This window comes from Pseudophryne corroboree, chromosome 2 (genome assembly GCF_028390025.1).
Source record: "Pseudophryne corroboree isolate aPseCor3 chromosome 2, aPseCor3.hap2, whole genome shotgun sequence".
NCBI classification, from domain to species: domain Eukaryota; kingdom Metazoa; phylum Chordata; class Amphibia; order Anura; family Myobatrachidae; genus Pseudophryne; species Pseudophryne corroboree.
This window is the reverse complement of record NC_086445.1, coordinates 501475991-501497171: the sequence shown is the minus strand read 5'-3', so window position 1 is coordinate 501497171 and position 21181 is coordinate 501475991. Positions and strand designations below refer to the sequence as shown.

The window sequence follows — 21181 nt, the reverse complement described above, 5'->3', positions numbered from 1 at the left end:
GCGTACATAAATCATCAAGGCGGCACTCGAAGCCGCATGGCAATGAGGGAAGTATCCAGAATTCTTCAGGGGGCAGAACGCCATCTGCCAGCCATATTGGCAGTGTTCATCCCGGGAGTCCTAAACTGGGAAGCGGATTTCCTCAGTTGTCAGGACGTACACGCCAGAGAGTGGAGCCTCCATCCAGAAGTATTTCAACTCCTAGTGGACACAATCACAAGGTTCCGGTCTTCGGAGCAAGGACAAGGGATCCTCAAGCAAAGTTCGTGGACGCTCTGGCAATTCAGCCAATCAACCACCAAATGGAACATGCCATGTATTTATGAATGGTGTAAGTTCTTTAAATGGGTTCACTACGATCTGCCGGCGGCCGGCCTCCCGGCGACCAGCATACCGGCGCCGGGAGGCCGGCCGACGGCTTACCGACAGTGTGGCGAGCGCAAATGAGCCCCTTGCGTGCTCGCTGCGCTCGCCACGCTACTGGCACGGTGGCGCGCTACGCGCGCCACACTATTTTATTCTCCCTCCAGGGGGGTCGTGGACCCCCACGAGGGAGAATAAGTGTCTGTATGCCGGCTTTCGGGCTCCCGGCGCCGGTATGCTGGTTGCCGGGAGCCCGACCGCCGGCATACTGAAGACCACCCCTTTAAATCACATCTCTTTTCTAGATAGTCATAACATCAGAAATAAGCCAAATTGTAAAAAAAAAATCTTATTTAGAATGGTTTGTGTCATGATTACGGTTGGTGTAATAGTTAGCATTACTGCCTCACAGCTGAGGTCATGGGTTCGATTCCCACCATGGCTCTCACTGTGTGGAGTTTGTATATTCTCCCCGTGCTTGCGTGGGTTTCCTCCCACAATCCAAAAATATACTGGTATTGATTCATGGAATCATATTTATGAATATTAATATTTAATATATCATATATGGTATTTAATATATGGATATATTTTAATTAATATGCATTTATCATATATATCTGCAAATATATTATGTCAGGCTTACAAACTAAGCGGCTGATAAATATATGCAGTCCTTATACATATGACTTATGAAATTATGAAGTGAAGAGAGTTCAAGCTTGAATATTACTGCTCCTTTTATATGATTATTTATTTACAGGTAGATCAAATCGTACAGAATAAGATATACACAGTAGTGATAGAGATATATATATATTAATATTTATATATGCTTTCTTAGTTATAGAACATAAAACAGTTTCAATTACTAACATAAAGTGTATACTTGCAAGTTACAGATCCTTTACTTCTGCATCTTCTCTCCTGTTCCTGACTTCTTCTCTTCCTGACTACTCTACCACTGACTGACTCAAGTATATATGCCTATACTGTTAACCATCTGCTGGTATATTCTCATATTCTTCTCAGTGTAAAAGATAATTATAAGTTTGCCAGATTCCAAGGTGTCGTAAAACAAACATTGATCTGAGCTTTCGTGTCCTGTTCACGGAGGCATGGTGTCATAAAATGTTACTTCCTTCATCATCAAAGATCTTACAGTACTATTTCCCTGTAAATATTATCACTTGGTTTGGGGGTTACAGTTTCAATAGATCTTCTGTTGTCATTGTCACTGGCCTGCAATATAACTGGACAATACAATAGGCCAGCTAGTTTATAATTGCCAAAGGCAATTTGAGCTTTGGTTCCAATCTACTGTAAGCACATTTGTGAATTCCAGTGTCCAAGTGACCATTAGAGCTCTCAGTCACATATCTATTATCATTTATGGGCTGAAACCTATTTAGACCATAATGATTCTTAATATTGCAGTAAAACACAAATATATATATACAGTATACACACAATGTAGTTTTGTAAATTACTTAAACATTTAACTTATACATATACAAACCTAATTCAGCTATCTCTTACTATATATATCCACTATACTATTCACTATGGTTACATCACCTATTTATAATGAATTATATTTTAATTCAGACAATATCTATTGCCCTAATATTATGTTAACTGTGGACAATTACCTATATGGCAACACTGGTAGGTTAATTGGATTCCAACAAAATTAACCGTAGAGTGAATGTGTGTGCCTGTACATGTGTTAGGGAATATAGCTTGTGAGCTCCACTGGTGCAGGAACTGATGTGAATAGCCAAATATTCTCTGTAATGCGCTGCGGAATATGTGGGCTCTATATAAATAACTGATAAATAAATAATTATTACATTTAGGCCAAAAAATTGAATTTCAGATTGGTTCTGTTCCTCTTAATGTGGCTCAACAGCTGTACAGCCAGCTTCCCATATGTTATCAAATGCATTTTAAAGTAATTGGGTCTGAAATATCAATTTAGTTTTCTCTTTTAGGCATTCTCATTTTGTATATGTTTGCAGTTTCCAGGTGTGATTAGGGTGCATAACTGCTACATAGACACAGGCATGTTGGTGAGCACTACATTTGCATTTTGGATCATGCTGAATTAATGGGAAATGTAGTCGTTAATGCCTTTCCAATTTGAAATGCCATAATGCAGTGCTATTCTACATCATTCTGCACAGGAGTAGGCTGTATATCCTTCAAACTAAATAACACTTTTCCACCAAAAACTCAGGTCTGGGGACTGTTCCAACCCGGGTCAGACCCCGTTTACACTGCACCTTGGTCCCAGGTTATTCCCAGGTCAACCCCGTTTACACTGAACCCAAGTCTGCCTTGCAAGATACTCACAGACACTTCCTTTTAGGGCGACTTCTACATACACAGCCAATCAGCAGCTTTTAAGCATAGGTAAAAGGCAAGAGTAATCTAGGGCACAGCAAGATATTTATCAATATGATTATTTTCTGCTGCGGGGTACACTGGGCTCCACAAGGATTGGACAATGGGGTGTAGAATAGGATCTTGATCCGAGGCACCAACAGGCTCAAAGCTCTGACTGTTCCCAGAATGCACAGCGCCGCCTCCTACATCACCCCACCTCCCAGCACAGGAGCTCAGTTTTGTAAGTTGGTGCTGCAGTAAGCAGGCACTGAACAGAGGGGCTGCTCCAGGCAGCCCTAAGAAAAGCTTTTTATGAGGTAAAAAGTGAAGACTTCAAGGGCAGCAGCGGTGGTAAATGTCTTGTGACATTCACTGCTGCAGCTCCAGCTCTCCCCAGCGGCGCTGTACACTCCCGAGCCCTGGTTGCCGGGTACCTACAGCGGAGGCTCCGGTTTTCTTCACGTTAGACACACACAGCTGGGGCTCTCCAGGATCGCGTGGCCGTGCTTCGGGAGGTGGTAAGTGGGTCCCGCTTGCGGGACCCGGTCTTTATCGCGATCCGGCGCGGTCAGTGGGAGGCGGGCCGCGCGCGCTGGCGGTGGACTCTGTGGCAGTACAGGCGATCCCACTAGATCACCAGGGCATGGGCGCAGGTCAGGTTTTCTCTCTAAACCAATTCTTATATCACCCACAGTACCCGGTGGTTTTGCCAGCAGAGTGGATAAGGCTTAGACCTGAAGACCCTCCCCCAGCCCCAGGGCGCCATTTCTAGCAAGTGTTCCCGCCCTGGAGCTGCATATCTGTCTTTTCCTCACTCCCTGTCAGTGTCTGCGGCGGCATTTTCCCTCAGCTCACTGTTCCTGGGACTGCTTGGGCAAATCCTCCTCCTTTACATGGCACGTAAGTATTCTACCTGCCTTTTATTCAGTGTTAGTTAAGAAGGAGTGCACTTAGTCAGGGTTTTATAGTACAATTACCCTGTGATATACATCCAGTTCTTACTGTGTACTGTTATATCTATTGTTATATAGCTGTGTAAGCTAGTCCAGTGCAGTATTATTGTCAGTAATAACCTCTGCATTGTACAAACTGTGACTTTCTGTGTGTGCATTTGATAGCTGAGTGGTGTCCATTTCGTGTCTTTCACTCAACCTGCTATCCCTATATTCCATAACCTGAGGGGGCTTGGTGCGTCAGGTGTTATCCAATATAGGATTTTCACAAAGATATACTGTATTACGTATTTTTCTCTGTGATTTAGTCACCATATCTCTCCTTTATCTCTGCTAGTGCTGACTACACTGCGCAGGGGTTTGGGTTTAGAGGTATAGTGCTGCTGATAATTGTACTGTGTTAACCTCATACTACAAGTTATATCATGTCTGCTTCTGAGGGGAACGGTTCTGGGGCTGAACACACTGCCGATGTTGCTGACGCCACGGGGCCATATGAGGAGAATATAGCAGCTGTGGACTCTGGTTCTGGGGGCTCCTTGCCCCCAGTGGGACTGTGGCAACGGAGGCACATACTGACCCACCGTGGGCCGCTTTTTCCACGCTTCTGCATACGCTAGAGTTCATAAACTAACTCCTCCTATGGGACCCCCAATGTCGGTACAACCGTATGTGGTCCCTGCAGCTAACCCGCCGTGGGCGGACAATTTATCTGCTCAATTAAAGAAGTTGAACCAGTCCTTGACTACTAAAAAGTCTGACCAACGCTCGCCTAAGTCCAAGAGGTCCTCTAAGCGAGCACTTCTCTCCTCACAATCCACTGCTGTCACTGACACCTCGTCTGATGAAACTGGCACATATACTGACCCCTCAGGTTCTGACTCAGATACGGCTGATGGGGGAGGGTAGTTCACATGTGGATGTTCCTGATCTTTTGGAGGCTATTAAGTTAATTCTGCAGATTATGGATGATCCCGAGCCATCCGTCCCTCCTAAGAAACCAGAATAGGTTCAAGCGTCAGAAGGTGGTTAAGCAAGTTTCTTTTTCATCCACTAGGGGTCACTGGAGTACTCTTGGGATATGGACGGCTTCCACAGGAAGTAGGCACTGAATAAATTAATTTTGGAACTATACCTCCCCTCCATATCCCTGAGTACCTCAGTGTTTTTTTCTGTGCTCGACGCAGTTAGTAGGCTTGTGGCTTTGCTGCCACAGAGGTCCACATTTCATTGGATTTTTTTTCTAAGTTTTTCTTTTTTCAACGATTTACCACATCCCATCCTCCTTTCCAATAGGCGTGGGTCAGGGATAGTGAAGGCTGCTTTAGCAGCTGTGGTTGTCGGACCTCTCTAAAAAGAGCTCCCTCACTACCATGTGCAGGACTAAAACCTGCAGTAAAGGCTGGACGGAACTTACAGAGAAGGCCCGTCATAGCCCTCACCACAGGGTCCAGGTATGTTGAACGGGGCGGTCAGCTCACGCTGCCGCCCCACTGTGTGGGATACTGTGTGTATGTGTGTGTGTGTGGCCCAGGCCCTCGATGCCGCTTTGGGCTCCCTCTCCACCATAGCCCGGCTCCGTGTATAGAGAATGGTATACGGAGCATGGGGGGGCACACAAATGAGAGTCAAAAGGCAGGTTTCTTATAGTGAGTAACTTTGCTGCCACAGTGATGTTCCCTGCACACAGAAATGTCAGGGTCACTGGATGAAATCTCATGATTCAACTCTTATTGATAAGGGAATACAGCAGCGCTGCATATGTATTACAATAGGCTATGAAGTCTTTGTTAAAACAAGATTAACCATGTTTCCTGTTGTATTTCCAGAATTTCCTGTGTACATCTCTCCTCCATTGAAGGCGCAGGGGTGTTAAGGGGAATTTGGGAGCAGGCATATGGCTGGCGTGCACTGCACTTGGCCAGATATATATTTATAGAGACAACTTAGTGCTATAATTACTGAGTCGTGCAAGTTGTCTGTCTTTGTTTTTGTTTTGTTTTTGTATTGTCTGTCTGCATGAGTAAGACACCAGCAATTACTAATAAGCAGTTTCCTTGCCATGTCTAAAACATGGATATACATAATTATTTATATCATAACTGTTTATAATGATATTATCCTAAAGACTGCAAATCTGAATCATGGTTGTGGCAGCCAAAAACTGGCTTTGTTCATTGTTGTAAAGTAAGATATGTTATAACATTTGGTCAGCACATGGTGCTTATAAAACAGTATCTGTGGAGCAGTATGAGTTCAGGTCTCACCTGCAGCAGCTTTGGCTTAATTCACTTGGCCACACCACACTGGATACGCCCAATCTCATCTGATTTTGAAAGCTAAGCAGTGTTGGGCCTGATTAGCCACCTGGGAGTACAAGGTGCTGTAGGTATTTTTAATCTACAACCACACCACACTGGATACGCCCAAACTCATCTGAGCTTGGAAGCTAAGCAGGGTTGGGCCTGATTAGCCACCTGGGAGTACAAGGTGCTGTAGGTATTTTTTAATCTACAGCCACACCACACTGGACAAACTCATCTGAGCTTGGAAGCTAAGCAAGGGTTGCATACTGTTTTGCCATCTGGGGGAATCTGGTGATCCAACTACCAGTGATACATGCTAGTATCATGTATCACCAGTGATCACCTACATACATGTATCACATGTATCACCAGTGATCACCTACATACATGTATCACAGGTATCACCAGTGTACTACCAGTGATACATGCTAGTTTAAACTGTTAAAAATAGCTCAGTTTGGGCTTACACTATCAATATAAACCTACCATAGGTTTTACAGTCAGGATAGCTCTCCAGAGCGCGCTCCCGGCGCCGGCCACTAGAAGGGCCCATTAACTAAGCTGTGGTCAAGCAGCAGTCATCTCAGGTTTTAAGCCTGTGTGAGGTCACATTTAGTTTCAGACTTGTAAAAATGTGTTATACCTGTGTATCAGGATATGTGTATATATATAGTGTGCATGTATGCATATATATATATATATATATATATTTATATATTTATTAAAGTCTGAATATGTGTGAATATACATTGTTGTATGTATGTGTATATATATATATATATATATATATATATATATATAATATGCTGACATTAAAAATCTATTTTGCAGTAAGCAAGAATAATTGGTTAGCACTCAGTGCTTATTAACAGTATCTGTTGAGCACTGCAAACATGGCCACACCTGCAGCAACTTTGCTTATTGTTTTACAGGTGGCTCTGTAGCCAAGTGGTTAGGTTTCCGGCCACAGTGAACATTGTGTTTGCATGGACACTGGTTCAGATCCTGGTTTAACAGGTGTTTTAAAAAAAAAAAAAAAAAAAGCCATGGTAGGACCATTTTTGCTTTTAATGTTACTTCCTGGTTCTTTCTCGGAAGTTGCTGCCCTACAACACTTAGACTCTGGAGGAGCGGGGTGTTGTTAGGAGTTTAATTTATTAATTGTTTTGTACAGCATGACTCTACAGAAAGATTCACTATTGCTGGTAACCACATGCACGGTAATGCAGGTTTATACACACGTTACTTCCGTGGTGTACTTACTGGTTGGAGTACATGATCACTAAGTCTAAGGCATAATCAAACAAGCAGCTTCGCTGCAAAGTCGGTCACACAGTGTGTCGGACAAATACGAATCTGGGCCAGTGGCGCAATGTATAACGCATCTGACTATGGATAACAGGATTGTAGGTCGTCTCCTACCTGGCTCGTTTAAGTTGCCGTGATCGTATAGTGGTTAGTACTCTGCGTAAAGCAGACAGTTTCAGTTACATTGTTGCGGTCGATTTGCCGCCAGCCCTCATAGCACCAGGCCAGTACGTCAGGTTCTCAGCGAAGGCTGAACAATTTCCAATCAGAGACAATTGCAATTATTGGGTGTTTTACTACATATCGGAGTATACCCTACACAGCAGTAGGGCTGTTGCTTCGCCCTGCTTTGGTAGGGGATGAGGTAACAAGGCTGTAGTGGCAGGGCATTCCAGTTCAGGTTTGCCCTAAATAAAGACCACCTTACACTTCTTGCTGCCTACAGCTTCTTTGGACGTTGGCAGTTGGTTCTTGCGTTTTCAGCTTCGCTAGTAGCGCATAACGTCCACTTTGGCTACGTTCCTAACAGGCGGAGTCCGATTCCAAACGAGATAGATCGCAGACCATTTGGGGAGGAAAAATCTGATTTCCTACCATTGTCTACGCGAATTCCTGATTGATTCCGTCTCAACGACTTCAATTCCTAGGTATGATTCTCAATACGGTAAATCAAAGAACTTACATACCCGAACAGAAAGTACAGGTAATTCGTCATCTGGTACAATTAGTGCTCAAGCCACGCACAGTCTCGGTTCACTTGTGCGTTCGCCTATTAGACACAATGGTGGCGGCTTTCGAAGCGCTTCAGTTCGGAGGACTTCACTCACGTCCTTTTCAATTGGATGTGTTCGCACAGTAGTGGGCTCGCATCTGCAGATTTACTGCAGAAGTGAGGTTGTCTCCAAGGGCCAGAGAGTCTCTACTCTGGTGGCTCAAAGTACAGAATCTAACCGCAGGGAAACGGTTCGGTGCCTGGAATTGGATAATTTTCACGGCGAACGCAAGTCTCAGAGGTTGGGGAGCTGTAGTTCAAAATTATCAGCTCCAGGGTCTCTGGGCGGATCACGAAAGATTGCTGTCTATAAATGTCCTGGAACTCCGGGCAATTTACAATGCGCTATGACAAGTAGTGCACAGGCTGCAGGCTCAGGCTGTTCAGGTGCAGTCAGACAATGCGACAGCGGTCGCATACATCAACAAACAAGGAGGAACGAAAAGCCGTATGGCAATGCGGGAAGTACAGATGTGTCCACATACATCTTTACTATATCCCGTCATGTATGGCACAGTTTTGCATGCTATATACTCGGAGATTTAGTCATGTCTTGTGTTTTTTTCTTAAATTTGCTTCCTTAATATGTTACTTTATACATATTCTTTTATGGCAAACAAAAATTTTAAAATTCATCCACTCGCTTTTCATGAAAAACAGTTTAGCTGTGTTTTGCATGATGTGCCAAATTTGTAAAAAAAAAAAAAAAAAATGCGAAGATGTAAGTTGTCACATCTGTAGCTTGAATCCTCTATTGGGCCGAGTATCACCAAATGATATTGTCGGCAGTAGTCATTCCGGTAGTGGACAACTGGGAGGCGGATTATCTCAGCCGTCTGAATTTTCATCCAGGAGAATGGGCATTAAATCCAGAAGTATTTCACATGCTGGTCCAGAAGTGGAGTTACCCGCAGGTGGACCTGATGGCATCTCGCCACAATCATCAAACGCCCCAGGTCGTGTCCAGAATGAGAGATCCAAAGGCAGTGGCGGTGGATGCTCTCACAATCACGTGGCCATACAGTCTCGTGTATCTATTTCTACCGTTTCCGCTGCTCCCTCTGTGGCTAAAACGGATCAAAGGGAGTCCGTCACAGTTATACTAGTGACGCCTCTTTGGCCTTGGAGAGCTTGGTTCTCGCATCTCCGCGGTCTACTCGCAGTCGGTCTTTGGCCGCTCCCACTACGTTCTGACCTGTTACAGCAGGGTCCATTCCTTTTACCCGATTTTAGCGCGGCCGCGTTTGACGGGGTGGCTGTTGAGACAGCCCTCTTAAGAAGAGAGGACATTCCAGAATCGGTTATTCCAACCATGTTATGAGCTAGGAAGCCGGTTACGGCAGCTCATTATTACAGAATTTGGCGTGCCTAGGTTAGATAGAGGTCTGAATTTATCCACACTAAAAGTGCGGATATCTGAGTTGTCCATTTATTCTCATAGTAGATTGGCCCTATTGCCGTCGGTTCACACCTTTTATGCAGGGTGTCCTCAGAGTTCAGCCTCCATTCACTCTACCTACTGCGCCATAAGACTTGAATCTAGTTTTTAGATGTCTTAGTCTTTTTATTATGAACTCTTACAACAAGTGGATATTAAATTTCTCACTTGGGAAAATAATGTTTCTTTTAGCCTTAGCGTCAGCAAGGCGTGTTTCAGATTGGGTGCTTTGTCGTGCAAACCACCGTATTTAGTGTTTCATGATGACAGAGCGGAATTCCGAGCGAATTCTGCTTTTCTACCAAAGGTAGTGTCATCTTTTCACATCAATCAACCAATAGTAGTTCCTATGTTAACAGGAGACTCTGGTAGGTTGGATGTGGTACGCGCTTTACGCATTTATGTATCCCGAACGTCGACCGTTCGTAAGACGGATACGTTGTTTGCTCTCTATGATGCTGCCAAGATGGGTTGGCCAGCTTCTAGGCAGACCTTATCCAGTTGGATTAAAGTGACCATACGTCAGGCTTACCTTCATGCTAGGTTACAGCCGCCTACATCGATAACAGCTCATTCCACACGTGCTGTGGGAACATCATGTTCAGCGAGTCGTGGAGCTTCTACGACACAGCTTTGCCGGGCGGCTACATGGTCTTCGGTGCACACGTTTGTGCGCCTCTACAAGTTTGATACGTTTGCGGCATCAGCATCTAGCTTTGGCCGCCTAGTGTTACAAGTGCCAAACAGCTCTCCCGCCCGCGGGGGGAAACTTTGGTACGTCCCAAGAGTACTCCAGTGACCCCTAGTGGATGAAAAAGAAAATAGGATTTTGGTACTTACCAGGTAAATCCTTTTCTTTGAATCCATAGGGGGCACTGGACGCCCACCCAGAGCAGTTTACCTGGTTTGTGGTAGGTTCAGTAGATCTTATGGTAACACACTTTCACCGACTGGTTCAGATTAACAAGTTATGGTGTCAACTGTTTAGTTGTCAGTAATGTTGGGTCAACTTTATTGTTGTCAGTTATGTTATATGTAATGCTCCATTGTCAACCTCTCTATCGCTCCTGTTCAGCTCAGTAAAAAACACTGAGGTACTCAGGGATATGGAGGGGAGGTATAGTTCCAAAATTAATTTATTCAGTGCCTACTTCCTGTGGAAGCCGTCCATATCCCAAGAGTACTCCAGTGCCCCCTATGGATTCAAAGAAAAGGATTTACCTGGTAAGTACCAAAATCCTATTTTTACCTCACTCTGACCACCTAGTGGATATATGTCAGGAACCCTGGGAAAACCCGGGTACGAAGTTTGTGCCTCACAAGAAGATGCTGGCTCGCTATCCCCTCACGCCAGAGCTGTCTAAAAATTGGGAAACGCCTCCTCAAGTGGACTCGCATGTGGCTAGGATGGTGGTTTCCTCAGCTCTACCTGTCACTACCATCACGTCTCTAAAAGAGCCAACGGATAAACGTGTGGAGGGTTGTTTGAAAGCGATTTACACCCTCACGGGGGCTGTACAAAGGCCCATTATTGCAGCTACATGGGCTGCAGAGGCTATTGAAGCATGGGCCTTGGAGTTAGAAGCTGAAATCTCTTCTGACCATGCTAGACAATGCTTGTCATATATTGTCACAGCTTCTCAATATATTAAAGAGGCGGCTTCTTATGCCGGTATCCTAGCAGCCAAGGCCTCTACTACGTCAGTCCTTGCTCGCCGGATATTGTGGCTGAGATCCAGGCCCGCACTTCCAAACCTGGTAAGCCAAAGCCCAAAAGCTGCCAAGACCGATAAGCCTGCCGCATGACGGGGCGGGCCTCCCCCTGGGGGATTCCAGGGTGGGGGGCCGGCTTCTAGGGTATACCCAGGAATGGTTGAAGACCACTTCAGATGCCTGGGTATGGGATGTCGTCACTTGAGGTGACGCCATAGCCTTCAAATACCGACCCCCTCATCGATTTTGCCAGACAGACGTCCCTTTGGACCAGACAAAGGCAAACACTCTACACTCGGTGGTACAGACCCTACTGGATACAGGAGTCGTCGTACAGGTGCCTCTTGCTCAGAGTGGCCAGGGGTACTATTCTCCGCTGTTTCTAGTCCTGAAACCGAATGGGTCCTCCCGGCCCATTCTCAACCTCAAGGCATTGAACAGGTTTGTGAAGGTTTCCAAGTTCCGTATGGAAACCCTTCGCTCTATAGTTCTGGCCTTGGAACCTGGGGACTACATGGTCTCCCTGGACATACAGGATGCTTACCTGCATATTCCTATAGCAGTGTCACATCAACAATACCTGAGGTTCGCTATTGGAAACCTCCATTACCAGTTTCGGGCGTTACCTTTTGGTTTAACAACGGCTCCGTGAGTCTTCACCAAAGTTATGGCGGTGATGACGGTGGTACTCCGCCGTCAAGGGGTCAGGATACTGCCATATCTGGACGACTTGTTAATCCTGGCAAATTCCCCAGATCTTCTCCTGCGTCATCTGGATATGACGGTACGGTTTCTACAATCCCACGGGTGTCTCATCAACTGGAAGAAATCCTCCTTGGTCCCTGCTCAGATCATGGTGCACCTGGGAGCGTTTGTTGGACACTCACAACCAGAGGTTGTTCTTGTCTCAGGAGAAAGTCCTGAAGATTCAGGACAGGATTCGTTGCTTCCTTTCTCGTCCGCAAGTGTCGATACAGTCGACAATGCAGGTGCTGGGCCTAATGGTATCAGCATTCGACATGGTGGAGTATGCTCAATTCCATTCTCGCCCCCTCCAGAGGCTGATTCTAGCCAAGTGGGACGGCCTGCCTCACCGGATCAGATCTCAAATGATCTTTTTGACTCCGGAGGTACGTCTGTCGCTACACTGGTGGCTCCGGGGCCAACAATTGTGCAGGGGTCGTCCCTTCTGGATATCCAACTGGGTCCTGTTGAAGACAGATGCCAGTCTAAGAGGTTGGGGCGCAGTGCTGGAGCAACACTCCCTTCAGGGTCGGTGGACCAAGGAGGAATCTTTCCTCTCGATCAACATTCTGGAATTGCGGGCGGTCTTCAATGCGTTGAACCTGGCCCAGCATTTAATTCAGAACCGTCCTGTTCAAGTACAGTCGGACAACGCCACCACAATGGCTTACATAAATCATCAAGGCGACACTCGAAGCCATTTGGCAATGAAGGAAGTCTCACGGATTCTACGTTAGGCGGAACGCCATCTACCGGCCATATCGGCAATATTCATTCCGGGAGTCCTGAATTGGGAAGCAGACTTTCTCAGTCGTCAGGACGTGCATGCCGGCGAGTGGGGCCTCCATCCAGAAGTGTTTCAACTCCTCATGAAAAAGTGGGGTCTTCCAGACGTGGATCTGATGGCGTCTCGACACAATCACAAGGTTCCGGTCTTCGGAGCAAGCACAAGGGATCCTCAAGCAGCATTCGTGGATGCGCTGGCGGTGCCGTGGAGGTTTCGGCTGCTGTATGTGTTCCCTCCGGTGTCACTCCTGCCCAGGGTAATTCGGAAGTTCAAGCAAGAAAAAGGAAATCTGTTTCTCATAGCTCCTGCGTGGCCCAGACTTCACTGGTTCTCAGACCTGCAGGGCCTATCGTCAGAGCGTCCAATTCTACTTCCACAATGCCCAGACCTCTTCGTTCAGGGCCCCTGTGTCTACCAGGACCTAGCCCGGCTGTCTTTGACGGCGTGGCTCTTGAAGCTTCCGTCTTGAGGGCTAAGGGTTTTTCTGAAGAGGTAATTAAAACTATGTTGCGGGCCCGGAAACCGGCTTCTGCTTGGATTTACCATAGGGTCTGGCATTCCTACTTTGTTTGGTGCGCATCAAACAATTATGACGCTTCCAAGTTTAGTACATCCAAGCTTTTGGCTTTTCTGCAGTAAGGCCTAGAGTTGGGCCTGCGTCTGGCCTCCCTAAAGGTTCATATATCTGCCTTGTCTGTGTGGTTTCAGAGAAAAATTACGACTTTGCCTGATGTTCATACTTTCACTCAGGGTGTGTTGCGTATCCAACCTCCCTATGTCCCGCCTGTGGCTCCTTGGGACTTGTCGGTGGTTTTGGAGGCGTTGCAGGAGCCTCCATTTGAACCTCTTGGTTCAAGCTGACCTTAAGTGGCTTTCCCTTAAGGTGGTGTTCTTGCTGGCTATCGCCTCTGCTAGAAGAGTATCGGATCTGGGAGCCTTGTCTTGTAGTTCCCCATATCTGATTTTTCACTGTGATCGGGCGGTTCTTAGGACTCGTCACGGATATTTACCTAAGGTGGTTTCTTCGTTTCACCTTAATCAGGAGATTGTGGCTCCGGCCTTTGTCTCTCCTGATTTGTCTCCCAATGAGTGGTCTTTGGATGTGGTACGGGCTCTCCGTATCTATGTGAAGAGAACTGCTTCTATCCGAAAATCTGATTCTCTTTGTTTTGTTTAGATTTCACAAACGTGGCTGGCCTGCTCACAAGCAGACCCTGGCCAGATGGATTAGAATGGTGGTTGCACATGCTTATGTGAAGGCTGGTCTCTCTGCTCCTGTTCACATTAAGGCCCATTCTTCTCGGTCTGTTGGACCTTCTTGGGCGGCCCAACGTGGTGCGACCCTTGAACAATTGTGCAAGGCGGCTACGTGGTCTTCCGGGAACACGTTCATAAGGTTCTATGCCTTCGATACTGCCGCTTCCCAGGTTGCTTCCTTTGGACGCCGGGTTCTTATGCCCGCTACAGTGCGTCCCCTCCCATAAGGAACTGCTTTAGGACATCCCCATTGTCCAATCCTTGTGGAGCCCAGTGTACCCCGCAGCAGAAAACGAGTTTTATGGTAAGAACTTACCTTTGTTAAAACTCTTTCTGCGAGGTACACTGGGCTCCACAAGGCGCCCACCCTGACGCACTTAGCTTCTTTGGGTTGGTATGGCATTAGCCGCTGACACTTCTCTTGTCGTGAGAGTGTGGTGTATGTGGCTACTAACTGTTGTCTCTTTTCCTGCTACTGCATTGGGCTGGTTAACTAAAAACTGAGCTCCTGTGCTGGGAGGCGGGATGATGTAGGAGGCGGCGCTGTGCATTCTGGGAACAGTCAAAGCTTTGAGCCTGTTGGTGCCTCGGATCAAGATCCTATTCTACACCCCATTGTTCAATCCTTGTGGAGCCCAGTGTACCTCGCAGAAAGAGTTTTAACAAAGGTAAGTTCTTACCATAAAACTCGTTATTTAAAGGTAGTATTTATGGGATGTAGTTGTGTGACCGGCGGTCACAAACACCCATAGAGTGGAAATAGAACCTGTGGTGAGCCCGCAAGGGGCTTGTTGCCCTCCCCCCCTCAAACCCCCATCCCGTCCCCAGCGGTGGTCATGCATACCCAACCCTTATCTATTTGTAATATGCTGTCAATGGTACAAGTATGGCATAGAGATTGACCATTCTAAAATAATATAATTGTGTAGTATAACATTTGAATAAACACAAGTAAAATATAAACAGTACAATAATAATGGGTGTCACAATATAAAAGGGGTATCACAAAATAAAAAGCTGATAGATTTAATCAATATAAAAGAATGAAGAGTGGCAATTCTGCAGTTCATATATTCAGAGATTAGTTCGAATAGTCGGTGGAGACTGAAAGTCCTGCTCCTAATAGGTCCTTTCTCTCTTTCCCACTGTGAAAATAGCCGAGCGGCGTCTCTTCCCACGGGAGCGGTGATGTTCTAACACAGGCGCCTGCGGAGCAGGACTTTTAGACTCCATCGACTATTCACCGGGTCTGACCTGGGTTGGAACAGTGTTCAGAAACCTGGGACGGACCTGGATTTTTGGTGGAATAGTGGTAAAAGTAGATTAGACCATATTACCCATCATCTTATTGACTTTGGTGTTGAATGATTCATTTATTTTCACTAAAATTGGCAATAATTTAGAATGTTACAGCTATACTCATTATCTACTAAAGAGTTTTATAAAACATAGGTTTCTTATTTTTTGTCACAGGCATGGGACAATCACTTGAGAAGAAACAGGTCAATAGTCGTAGACTTGTTTCATGGACAGTTGAGATCTCAAGTAAAATGTAAAACGTGTGGACACGTGAGTGTCCGATTTGATCCATTCAACTTTCTCTCCCTGCCTCTCCCTATGGACAGTTACATGCATTTGGAAATCACAGGTTGGTGGATATACAGTTTTCATTTTAATATCTGAGGCTACTGATGATACTATTACATGTAGCTTGAATGAGATAGATCACAGGTTCTCAAACTCGGTCCTCAGGACCCCACACAGTACATGTTTTGCAGGTCTCCTCACAGAATTGCAAGTGAAATAATTAGCTCCACCTGTGGACCTTTTAAAATGTGTCAGTGAGTAATTAATACACCTATGCACCTGTTGGGTTACCTGCAAAACATGCACTGTGTGGGGTCCTGAGGACCGAGTTTGAGAACCCCTGAGATAGATCACAGGTTCTCAAACTCGGTCCTCAGGACCCCACACAGTGCATGTTTTGCAGGTAACCCAGCAGGAGCACAGGTGTATTAATTACTTACAGACACATTTTAAAAGAAGCTAATTATTTCACTTGGGATTCTGTGAGGAGACCTGCAAAACATGCACTGTGTGGGGTCCTGAGGACCGAGTTTGAGAACCTGTGAGATGGAGAGAGATCAAGTTTCCTCAATCTATTATCTATCAGTTACACATAAAGCATAACACTAATGTAGCATGCAATTGTAATCAGCTGTAGACTTCGGGCTGGTATTTAGATTTCATTACTTTAAGTTCAGACAAATTGCACTAATACTGTGCACTCACCTACAGTACCACACATACATTACTGTATTAATGGCTTATGGCAGAGGTTCCCATACACGATCCTCGAGGCACCCCAACAGTCCAGGTATAAGGTATATCCATGGATCAGCACAGATGGTTAAATCAAATTGACTAAGGTGCTAATTAAGTCACCTGTGGCCAAACATGGATACATTTAAAACCAGGACAGTTGGGGTGCCTTGAGGACCGCGTTTGGGAACCTCTGGCTTACGGTTTCCTCATTATGACATTGAAGTGCTATAAAGTAAAACATGTACTGTAGCATTCACCTGCTGTCAGGTTATCTGTTCATTACACAATGGTGGCAGTTTAAATAGAAATGATGTATGGGTTATATACCAGCAATGGTACCCTACACCAGTGGTTCTCAAACTCTCCTCAGGACATACTTGCCTACCTGACCCTCTCCATGAGGGAGAAAATGCTCTGTTCCTGGACTTTCTTGTTAATGTATGATTGCCATCAACTGTGGTGAGCTAGTTAATAGATAAGAAAGGTGTTTCACCACAGGTGATGGCAATCATACATTACCAGGAAAGTCCAGGAACAGAGCATTTTCTCCCTCATGGAGAGGGTCAGGTAGGCAAGTATGTCTCAGGATCCCACACAGGTCACGTTTTCCAGATCACCTAGCAGGTGCACAGGTGTATTTATCACTCACTGATACACATTTTAAAAGATCCACAGGTAGAGCTGATTATTTCACATGCAATTCAGTGAGGAGACCTGGACAACGTGAACTGTTGAGGGTCCTGAGGACAGAGAGGAGTATAGGTATTAACCTGGAGAAGGCATATGGAAGTGATTAACCAGTGATAAGTGGATGGTGAGAAATGCACCAGCCAATCGGCTTCTGTTAATTTACATATTGGAGCCGATTGGCTGGTGCGTTTATCACCTTGCACTTATCACTGGTTAATCACTTCTTTATGCCTTCTCCAGGTTAATGCATCTGCCCCAGTGTTTGAGAACCTGTGCCCTACACCATACATTTTATCTCGTAGCCTCATATGGGGGCACATTAAAGTGCACAATGTAAACATACCATATGTACAGGATTTGTGCTTGCTGTTCATCTCCCCTACATTGTGCTGGAACTTTCCATGTAAGATCACCTCTGATTTAATACTTCTGTGTATTTCCTAAGCATTTAAACCAGTGGTTCCCAACCTTGGTCCTCAAATATCCCCAACAGTTCATGTTTTCCAGGTCACCTAGCAGCTGAACAGGTGTAATCATTACTCACTGACACATTTTAAAAGACCCACAGGTGGAGCTAATTATTTCACTTGCAATTCTGTGAGGAGACCTGGAAAATATGAACTGTTGGGGGTACTTGAGGACCGCGGTTTGGAACCACTGATTTAAACTATACAGTCATTTGATGACACTGCAGACCAACCTATTTTAATTTTTGATAAAACACATGTAAGTTCTAGTTCATAGGTTCTCGAACACTGTCCTCAGGGGAGGCAGTCACTTTGCCGCCTGTCAGGATACCGACACCGGAATCCCGACACCAGCTGAAATACCGTCGGTCGGAGTTCTGACTGCCGGCTGGTTACCCCTCTTGGGTGGTGGTCCACACCACCACCCGGAGGGTCGCCACCGGGCCCGAAGCGGACACGCTGCGCTCGCCGCCATGATCTCATATTGATCCCATCCTCAGGACCCCAAATAGTTAGTTTTCCAGGTCTCCTCACAGAATCACAAGGGAAATACATAGCTCCACCTGTGGATCTTTTAAAAATGTGTCAGTGAGTAATGACGACACTTATGCACCTGCTGGGTGACCTGGAAAACGTTATCTGTTTGGGGTCCTGAGGACAGAGTTTGCGGACCATTGTTCTAGCTTATGTAATTTGTGATAAGCCTCTGTTATTCTAACAATAGTTTGCATAGTTAGAACAGAAAATTAACAGTTCTAACACTGTTTACATAGGTTTATATTGGCAATCCCAGTTTTGACTATTTTAATGTTTCGGTGGCATTTTTTTTTTTTTTTTTTTGCATATCGCTTATTTAGTAACGTGGTGCAGTATACACGTTGTGTTTAACCTATAGCGCAGTGCATTGTAGACCATGACCATAAATGTTTTTTTTTATTAAATATGAATTTGATTTACTGCATATGACACTGTTAAGTAGCATATTCAATTTCCATTTATTTAAAAACCTTTAAGTGATGGCTAAGAACATTTTTATCAAAAAAAGTGAAGTTAACACTGTTTCTAATTTGCATTTATAAGTGATTAAATTAGATGGCACCACGCCTGTACGGTATGGGCTGAGACTAAACATGGATGAAAAGTACACAGGGCTGAAGAAACAGCTGAGTGAGCTTTGCGGTTTGAAACCTGAGCAGATACTTTTGGCAGAAGTACATGGGTCTAACATTAAGGTAATGACGAGTATTTTATTGTGCAAGTTTTCACACTTGGGGCAGATTCAAATAGCAACAGGTTGATTTGCATGGGCTGTTACCCCGGGTAAAGTGCCTGGAGGTGCGAGCAGAGATTAGTGGGGGGTTTTAGTTATTAAGTGATTTATGTAGCGCAGAAATATTCTGCAGGGCTTTACAAAGAATATTTACTCATTCACATCAATTGTTGGAGGAAACTGGAGTACGAGGATGGAAACCATGCAAACAAGGGGAGGACATACTAAATCCATAGAGTGTGTCTGGGTGGGCATTGAACCCAAAACCTCAGTAATGTTAAGCAATAATACAAGCACTGTGCCACAAGTACTGTCAGCTGCAGCCTCAGGGTTGATAGCTGGTCTCCCATTAAAGCTAATTGAGTCTGTCCATTAGTGAGTAGGGTAGAAGACAAAATGAAAAATGGTTGCAATCATGACAAAATTACGTTGTATTTAAGGTTGTCAACACCACATGGTCAGTGCAGTTCTTTTTAGTAGGATTTGCAAATACAAAACTTTTTATTTTTCATTTGTTTCTTGCAAATCATATTAATGTACTGCTATAAGTATTTAAATGTGGTCAGTATCTGTGTACTGTGTCTTCCACATAAGGTTTAAAATATTTGTTAGTAGCTACATCTATCACTGACATCTAGGGATTTATTTACTAACACTGCTTACCGGTATGTTTAATTCCAAAACTTAAGAGGCCTGTGTTTTTTGGGGGGTTTTTTATGCTTTTTATTACATCATCACATCATACTACACCCATCAAATACATTGGTTTAAAATAGAACATTACATATAAAAGCAAGTCCATGTCTGCAGTGGTTGACAGCATTACAAATGATCGTAGCTCTCAGCATTCCCCATATACATATTCCAATCACACATTGAGAAATCAGTTGAAACCATTATATGATCCAACCAATAGTCATGAGGGGGCAGATGTATTAAGCCTGGAGAAGTGATAAAGAAGTGATAAGTGGAAGGTGATAATGCACCAGCCAATCACCTCCTAACTGTCATTTTTCAAACCCATAATGATTGGCTGGTGTGTTATCACCTTCCACTTATCACTTCTCCAGGCTTAATACATCTGCCCAGAGATTCCTTACAACAGGAGTAGGAGGGGGCTGAAGTACCCCAGGTTGTCTAATCATTAAGTGCTATAGGATTATCTCCTATCAGCAATTTAGTATCATGCGCTTCATGCTTTTAATAGCAAAGCACTGGGTGATTTGCTTTTAAAAGCATTGTCTTTTTATTTAAATTTACCCTTTTAAAGTTTCTAGCCTGTACTAGTTTGTATTTATCTTTTGAGCAAAATAAAATTGTTTTATTTAAAATATCACTGTTATTTATAGAACTTTCCCCAAGATAACCAGAAGGTCCGGTTATCGGTGAGTGGCTTTCTCTGTGCTTTTGAAATTCCAATTCCTGGATCTCCTACATCAGCCACAAGCCCCACTCAACCAGGTGAGAACTAGTCAAGGGGTAAGCATATCATTAATTGGTCTTTCTGTTTCACATACTACCAGGCTTTACTGGGTTATTTTTAACTATTCCTACTACTATTCCTACTACTATTCCTACTACTATTCCTACTACTATTCCTACTACTATTCCTACTACTATTCCTACTACTATTACTACTACTACTACTATTACTATTACTACTACTACTAGAATTCTTATACTGTCAAAAGCTTTCACACAAGCTTTGTACTGTAGTTATGTATTTTTCAATATGCATGTGTTGTAAGACCCATATTATTTGCCATTTTCCTACACTTGTGTTTTGTTTTGATTTTCTTCTTATATGGTAGTTTCTTTGGTTGAAATTACGCAGACAGAACTGCCTCACTCAGAGTTGTATACTTTCACATGGAAAACCAATGCAGATTGATGCCTGCTAAACAGAGATTACTGCTATATCTTCAGCTTGAAGAAAAAACATACATATTAAAAATAATCTTAAACTAATGTCAGTTGCCATTTGTAGCTTTTAAAATCGCAGCCGTGAAATGTATTTTTTGAAGACACGGAGGAAGCTTTATGGGATTCTTATTGGTGCATTAGTTAGGAATCACTGAATATGAAGTGAAGGGGTCAAGCTGTAGTATGTAGGCTGCATCATTGCACATTGGATGTTATTCAGATGTGGATGGAGTTGCTTTTCATGTTGCTAACTACCGATTATCGGTACTTTGCGCATGAGCTGGACCCGTTCTGCGCATGCTCTGATGTGCCCTGCGATGTAGCAAGCAACCCAGCATCAGACTGTCAGTGATTTACAGTCTGATGCCATTTTGGGGGTGGTGTCAGCCTCCGTTTATAAAAACAGGTGTGTCGCTGTTGTTTAGGGGGAGGGAAGAGGCCTGGTATCTCAGTAGTTGGACGGGGATTTCCTGGTCT

The 21181-nt window shown here is 44.5% G+C and overlaps 1 protein-coding gene across 2 annotated transcripts in view; it reads left to right on the top strand.

Moving 5' to 3' along the window:
- USP32 (ubiquitin specific peptidase 32) overlaps positions 1-21181 on the top strand; it is a 433758-nt gene that overhangs the window by 353817 nt on the left and 58760 nt on the right. For both annotated transcript variants that reach the window (XM_063954012.1, XM_063954011.1), the window contains exons 23-25: positions 15503-15677; positions 18592-18743; positions 20131-20242. In XM_063954012.1, the coding sequence (XP_063810082.1) occupies positions 15503-15677; positions 18592-18743; positions 20131-20242 (439 nt within the window). The remainder of the gene's footprint in view (positions 1-15502; positions 15678-18591; positions 18744-20130; positions 20243-21181) is intronic.